We start from the raw sequence: 7352 nt of genomic DNA on the forward strand, positions 1-7352 counted from the left end.
ATCGGTGAAGTAACTACTGTCAATTACATTCTACTATGTTCTATTGATTGGATTGAAGGAAAGATGCTGATTATAATGATGCCTGTTCGCTAATACCGACAAGTATATGGTATAACAAGAGCAGAAGATGAAAGAAATTTGTATTTCAACGATAGTCATGTGGACTATTTTTTCAGTTAATCAAGTCTCAATCACTTTCTAATACAAATAGTTTAACCTTGATATGATACTGTTATGATATTACAAAGTAGTGTATAGTAATACGTTTTATCATCAATTCTTTTTTTAAACTAATCCAAGAACGGCATAGTAATAACAGCAGAAAATGAAAGAAATCTCCATTTTAACTACTGTATAATATTACGTTTACCAAGTGTCAATTACTTTGTAGTGCAAATGATTTAATCTTGATATGATGATGTCATATTATCATAAGTAATACATTTTATCATTCTTTCGACGAATACAAAGTACAGCAGAGTAACATCAGCAAAAGATGAAAGAAATTTCTATTTTCTCCACGAGTATTATACACTATTGATCAAGGGAATAATATATTAGCCATCTCTCAATGCTTATTCTATTAGTGCTAGTTGAATCTCGATACGATCCTGTCATGTTACTATAAAGTCATCCATTTTATCATTCTTTTAAACAAATACAAGTACAGTAGAGTAACATCAGTAAAAGGTGAAAGAAACCTCCATTTTCTCTATCAGTTTTGCATACTATTGTTCAAACGAATATTATGTTACCCATCTCTCAATGACTATTCTATCACTCTTAACCTTGATATTATCATGTAATGTCATGCTTAGAAGAGAAAGAAGTGTTCCACCATGTTCATTATTTGTGTTCTACTGTACAGCATTGTTTAAAGTAATATTATGTTGACCATTTGAATTTGCTTTCCTATTGCCAGGTTTAACCTTGATATTGTCATTTAACACCCATTAGAAAGGAATACGCTAATTATGCCTGCAATCTATTACAAGTACAAGAATAACGACAGAAAATGGAAGAAACTTTCATGCTAAACTATCAATGTTGTATACTATTATTCAAATGAATATGATGTTGACCCTCTGTAGATTCCTTTTGGTTTTGAGTAACCGTAGTCAAACATTGTAATATTAAAATAGGTCGGTTCTGGTTCAATTTCCTATTATAAGCTTGAATGTGCATTCCTGTTAGCGAAGTTATCCTACCTATAAGTGACTTTATATAACGCTTTTAGTAAGACATACGTGTACGCTAATCATACTAGTAAATCTATACCAGTAGAGCAATTTTAGCTCAACACGACAAGCACTTTGATTTTATCTACAGTATTGAAACGTTCACGAGAATATAATCTTGGCTATCTCTCGTTCACTTGCTATTCCCAATAGAGGAAATAATCTACTTTTTTGTGTGTATAGTCTAAACGAATAAATACGAACGTTGATATTGATTCTTGTCCTTGTTCTCATCACGTAAAGTTATTCTTTTAAGTGAGCCACGATGATGATGAAGGCTGATATCGAGTAAGCAAGTAGATGAAAAGGTTTCTTAATAATATGATGAACTGTTTGATTGAATTAGAATTGGTCAAATGCAATGCGTTTATATTGACGTGGTGAAAAATTAAGAAATATGCCGATCGGTTAAGTTTTCTTGCTGTCGTTGGCACACCAATTAAAAAAGGTACTCTGACTCCCCAGATACTCATTGAAGGCAGTTATCGGAGATTACTGTTCTCATCATTTTTAACATCAAGTGTCGTTTATCGTAACATTGATTTGTCGCTTATCAAGTCTCGTTGGAACGGCTAGTTCAACACATTACTGTCATCTATGAGCACGCTACAACGACATGATTCCAGCATCATTGAATACTGTCTATGGCTGTTTATCATACTGATTCTATTTCCTGTTCATACGCAAGAATGAATCGAGTCTATATTCAGTCTAACTTTACGCGATGGAGATTGTTCATTTTGTCCGATAACTTACCTAGATGAGTGCTGCTGTGGTTGTCGTCAGTTCGATGGCTGAAATAGATATAAAAATTGACCACAAGAGTGAAGGCAAAAACGAGAAAAATAGTGCGAGATTTATGGAAACGAAATAAATTCATCCTTGGCCAAATGAAGGAGAGACTTTCCGATCTTTCAGCTTCAATCTTAAAAGCAAACAACAATCGGTGAAAAGCTGAAATTACAATTGGTCAAGATTCTTCTTCATCAACGATCACTAGCAGGCATTATTTCATCTTGTCCACTTGACAATCTAGCCTATCTAGGAAAGCAATATTGTCAAGTAAAGATCATGGCAGTGAAATGGAAGTTGGCTAAAAATGGGACAAAATGGATCGATGGTTGCACTAATGAATTGATATTCCTATTTTCTTCTTCAGTATATCTGCATATTGTTGACATGAATACCAATTATGTTCAAGTCGAAAATGAAGACAATGAAAGAGAGGATGGCATCATCCAGTCAGTAGAGTGTAGCGTGCAGTGCAATTCGATCAATAGTACCGTAGCAATCTCCAACAAGCCTAAGCACGAGACCAACCCAAAACCAAACAAAGAAGGCAGATGTACCGTAGAAACTAGAAAGGCTTTCCGAAATGTTATTACAGTCCATAGTCCAGTCCACTTTGTACAGTCATTATTGGACGACAATGGAGAAAAAGGGCAAACATCACAATTAGTTGTGGATTAATGGTAGGATGGCCATTGGACAAGTAAACCGATGACATTTCTTGACTAAAACAGTATGGGTATCAATCAATGGAAAATATGGCTGTACTCATTCTCAGCGTAGATCGATTTTTCAATCACTGTATTTGGCTGCTATTGATCACGTCTAATAAATCATTATAATTTTTGATCTCTATTGACAAAATTTAGATAATTTATTCTTGAAAAGTTACCGATAGCTTATTAAAATGAAAAAATTGGCGTGAACATCAATTACTGATCTAATTATCGGATACTGTAGAGGTTAATATAAGGTATCAAACCTAACTACTGCAGAAAACATTGTACCTTATGGGGAATCAACCATCATTTAGGTCTTGATAAAGCAATGAAAAACTCCAATTTACTCATGAAAATATGCCGGTAATTTACGGTATACTGCACACTTAGTATACGATAGACGACAATAGTAGCTTTTCCTGAACTCAACAGCTACCGTAGATGTACATAAAGAAATAGTAAAGTACCTAATGCTGTGGTTTAATATAGTACAGTGCAGTATATAGACTGGATGGCGTCAGATCGGTGGTGTAATCGGACTATATCCATTTCATGCTTTTGAAACTTTACGCTCGAGTCCAGCTGAGCTCAATCGTGTTGAAGTAATTTGTGGACGCATCAAACAATCACCACGAGCCCTTGGGACACTACTGTACTTATCGCAAATTAGCATCGATTGATGTTCATTTTGTGCAAATAGAATACTGAAAGAAAGGACATTCCGATCTCTATTAGAACTCATTTTTTTTATCGCAGGTTCTTAGTACCAGTAAATTCATGAACAAAAACAGAGAAAAGACACTTTGTACAGGCTATCTTCAATTCTTCATAATAGAGCTTAACAATTGCACATCAGTAATCCATCAGTGATAAAGGCGTCCGATACGTAGCAAGTACTGGTTATTGCTTAAAGTTAATAACTAAACTGTAACCGTATAGATACATTTATACCACATAAAACCTTTCCGATTTGCGATTTCAATTGCTATTACAAGTAACTTTGATGATGCAACTTGTGGAAATACACGTAGTCAAAGCCGTACACATCAAACCAGAAAATAGCGTTAATCGGGGTATTATACTGTAGATTGCACATTTTTATTCTTAACGCTAACACACATATGCAACTTGAAGCTTGCCTAAAAAATTAGGATTGAACAATCTACTCAATTTTCATTTTACGGTAAAAGCAAAACGCGCAAAATTCAAGTCAATGTACCTACAGTATCTAGATCGCACTGAAGAATGAATGACCCTTCGATTAAAGCCAAGTTCACATTACAAATTGTAAAATGAATACATCATTTTAATAGTTTAGAGAAGTACAGTACTGTAAATTATTACCATTATTGATAATGATGTGGTGATACAGACATTTGATAATCTTAGTACAAAAAGAATCCAGAATGATGCAAGTGACCTTCAGTGTTACAATCCATCAATCAATGCGCCCGAGTTATTGTTGTTGGTTCTGACATTCTTGAGGATTTTTCGGGGGCGCCTGCAATGTACGAGTAAGGTTAGTCAAGAACATTAAACAAAAAATAACGTTGTTTCTTCAACTTGCAATGATATAATAGGAATTACCGATGGATCTGCGTCAGAATCTTCATCTTCAGCATCCTGAATATATACCAATAAAGAAGTAATCAATTATGTTAGACTGAATGTACTACAACCGTACATATAGTAATTCAAGATAACAAGCTTTAGAGGTTAACGTATCCCTACTATAAGTTATGAATTTTATGTCAACGATAAAATATAAACAAGTTAACGATGATTGAAACAAATATAAACCTCTTCCTCTTCTTCGCTTTCGTCATCATACTGAAAAAGGAAAAGCGACTTATTATCCAGATAAACCTTCAAAATCTATTATGTAAGAATACCTCATCTTCAACGGCTTCACCAGTAAAAAATAACACGGCCTAAGAAGAGATTTTAAAATATAAATTTTAATGCTTAACGACAAGTTGAAAAGAAAACTTTAAACTCCCTTACCCTTGGGATTAGCCTATTTCTGAAGAAATGCCCTAATTCGAAATCGATTTCCATCTGTTCTTCAGCATCCTCTTCCTAAAAGTGATTGATCATGCTACGATCAGATAACGAGCCAAACATAAATTAGGTTTCTAACCGTAAAGTACAACTCACCAAATCTTCATCATCTGCGGAATCTGTTTAGAAGAAAAATGCCAATAAGATGTTAAAAATAAACAGGAGAATATAAGGTAATAAAACATCCAAAGTTTTCATAGTAACAGACATACATGGTTGTTGGTTGAAAAAATTAAAGAAAGAATCGCTCTTCACAGTTTGTGTAACCGTACGTGTTGATCCTTTGCCTAATATGCATATAGTAATAGTAATGTATTTTCGAATTCATATGTTATTATTACATAACCAAGATAACTGTCCGTCATTGTACGTAGTTGGCAATCTATTTTAACCTTTATGTCTTTGTTTCTTCTTAATAGTCTTCTGCGTAACATTTTTACCTCTTTTCCAATCGATTTTTGATCTAAAATTTGTCATTTAAAATAAGTATAAAAAGGAAAAAGGTCGATCATGAAGTCAACAATAGATCCATTTACAGCAATAGGCCATGGTTAATAGAAAATTAAATTTTACCCTTTCGAATAGACGATTTCCGGGCCATCATAAGAAAATGGATCATCTTTCTTAGGATCAAATCGCAACAAGTACTGTTTCGTAAGAGTCTACGGGGGAATTCACCGTAGTAATAACAATTCAGTTACAAATAAATGATAAAGTTGAATGAGTAGATTTATTAAAACTATCGTCAAAGTAAATTAAAATTTCAAATTACCGTATTACTGAAGAATTCATTTGGCTTGAAGACAAATTCCAAATTGAAACCCTATTTATAATCATAACATCGATATTGTATCTCACACTCTATGCTCTATGTAGTATGACAGAAATAGTCTAGATAGACAAAAGAATTATAGCATACCGGTTGTTCACCAGAAGTATATGATACGTGTACATCTGTCAGTTGTTTTAGAATAGGTTCGTCATCAGCCTAACAAAGAATTACCATCAGTAAGCAGATTGAAATAACTAAATTTGCGTTTTATACTTAACGTTATAAAACAAGAAATATATTACACATGAATGAATGGAAGTATGCACTCATACAAAGGTGAAAACAACGTAAGCCAATGAATAAAAATAATTCAAACTTCATATACACCTGAATCATTGAGCTAAGCAAGTCGGTATTTTTCATAGCATTTAACCAAAAGTTGGAAATGCCTCGGCCTAATAGAAACCGCATTAGAAAGCAAAATTATTTTGCACAGAATAACATCTTCTCGATTTTAATCGCTAATCCTCCTTACTATCTTGCTCGGCATCTTTTTCGTCATCATCTGCTAATTTAGCTTTCGACTTTAAATTCTCCTAAAGCGAAATGAATTGCAAATGTTACCTTTAAGAAATCCAACATTCGTCGACTTGACTACAGATAAAAAAAACAATATATTCGCAATTGCATACGGAAATATCATCTTCATCTTCCTCCCATTCACATTCCTCATCGGTGGGTTCAACAGATCCATTCACAATATCTTTTCGCTGACATTATAATAAACCGTAGATTAGATAGAATGATTTTAATAGAAATGATAATGGATCTCTTTCTAACCTTAGCAGTAATCTTGTTAAATTCTGCCATAAATTCACATTCTAAACGATGTACACGTTCATAAAAATTTCCTTCCAGTTCCAAGTATTGTAACTAGATTAGGAATTTGATTTACAGGGTTAACAGTTATATTTTAAGAAATTGCAATAGTAAGAAAATTGAGTATTGTACATTGAGCATTTTAAGACGTCATTCATTTATTGTGCATAGGCTACCTGCAATTTCTTCAAGGCTTTGATACGTCTCTTAACAGGTGCTGGCAAACTGAAGTAATTTAACATTGACATGTATTATTATTGGTATTTGTGGTATCAAGGTAGGATGATGATATGGACATACAAACAATAAATACAGGCAAAGTACCTATTATAGTCAAATTGATCATCGGCTTCGAGTACAATTGCGTCATCGTTGAAATTTCCCTATTGCCGCAAAATAAATAATCTTTTTATTATTACTAAAAACAAAATGCGATCTGATATCTTCGTGATATTAACACGTTTTAGTGTAAACTACACTACCCAACGGCTTTGTCAATAAGTGGGTTGAATTTTTTATTTCGAATGATCGATATGACTTACTTGGAACGCCTCTAGAACTCTAGGATCGTTGAACAATTTTGGATCTATGTACAGAATCCACGATTTCAGATGTGTATATCTTAAGGCTATTGCTATTAATCTCTATATTTAATTTACGCGAGCACTACAAATAAATCCCACCACATCGTGGGAACCTTGAGAGCAAATCTATTGATTGGATCGAGTAAAGTACGCCCAATGGGCGTAGTTGAATCATCGATCGTAATTAAAAGTAAATTGATATAACACTCTAGTATCCTTGCTGCTCAACTTACCAAAGGTAAAGGTAGGCTTTCCTTTTCCGTCATCATTTCTAAACGTAATAGTAGAATACTGTTAATATGTAAGCAGC

The 7352-nt window shown here is 33.6% G+C and overlaps 1 protein-coding gene across 1 annotated transcript; it reads right to left on the reverse strand.

Annotated features, from left to right (window-relative positions):
- Nucleotides 1-4614: 4614 nt before the first annotated feature.
- Nucleotides 4615-6700, reverse strand: TRIADDRAFT_32481 (uncharacterized protein; the record flags this gene model as incomplete). The annotated part of the gene is made up of 11 exons (XM_002117324.1): nt 4615-4677; nt 4751-4825; nt 4991-5094; nt 5200-5270; nt 5381-5469; nt 5580-5630; nt 5727-5795; nt 5967-6034; nt 6220-6349; nt 6420-6512; nt 6635-6700. 11 exons carry the CDS (start codon nt 6698-6700, stop codon nt 4615-4617), a joined length of 879 nt encoding a protein of 292 aa, XP_002117360.1.
- Nucleotides 6701-7352: the final 652 nt, after the last annotated feature.

Source organism: Trichoplax adhaerens, genomic scaffold (assembly GCF_000150275.1).
Source record: "Trichoplax adhaerens TRIADscaffold_23 genomic scaffold, whole genome shotgun sequence".
Lineage (NCBI taxonomy): Eukaryota > Metazoa > Placozoa > Uniplacotomia > Trichoplacea > Trichoplacidae > Trichoplax > Trichoplax adhaerens.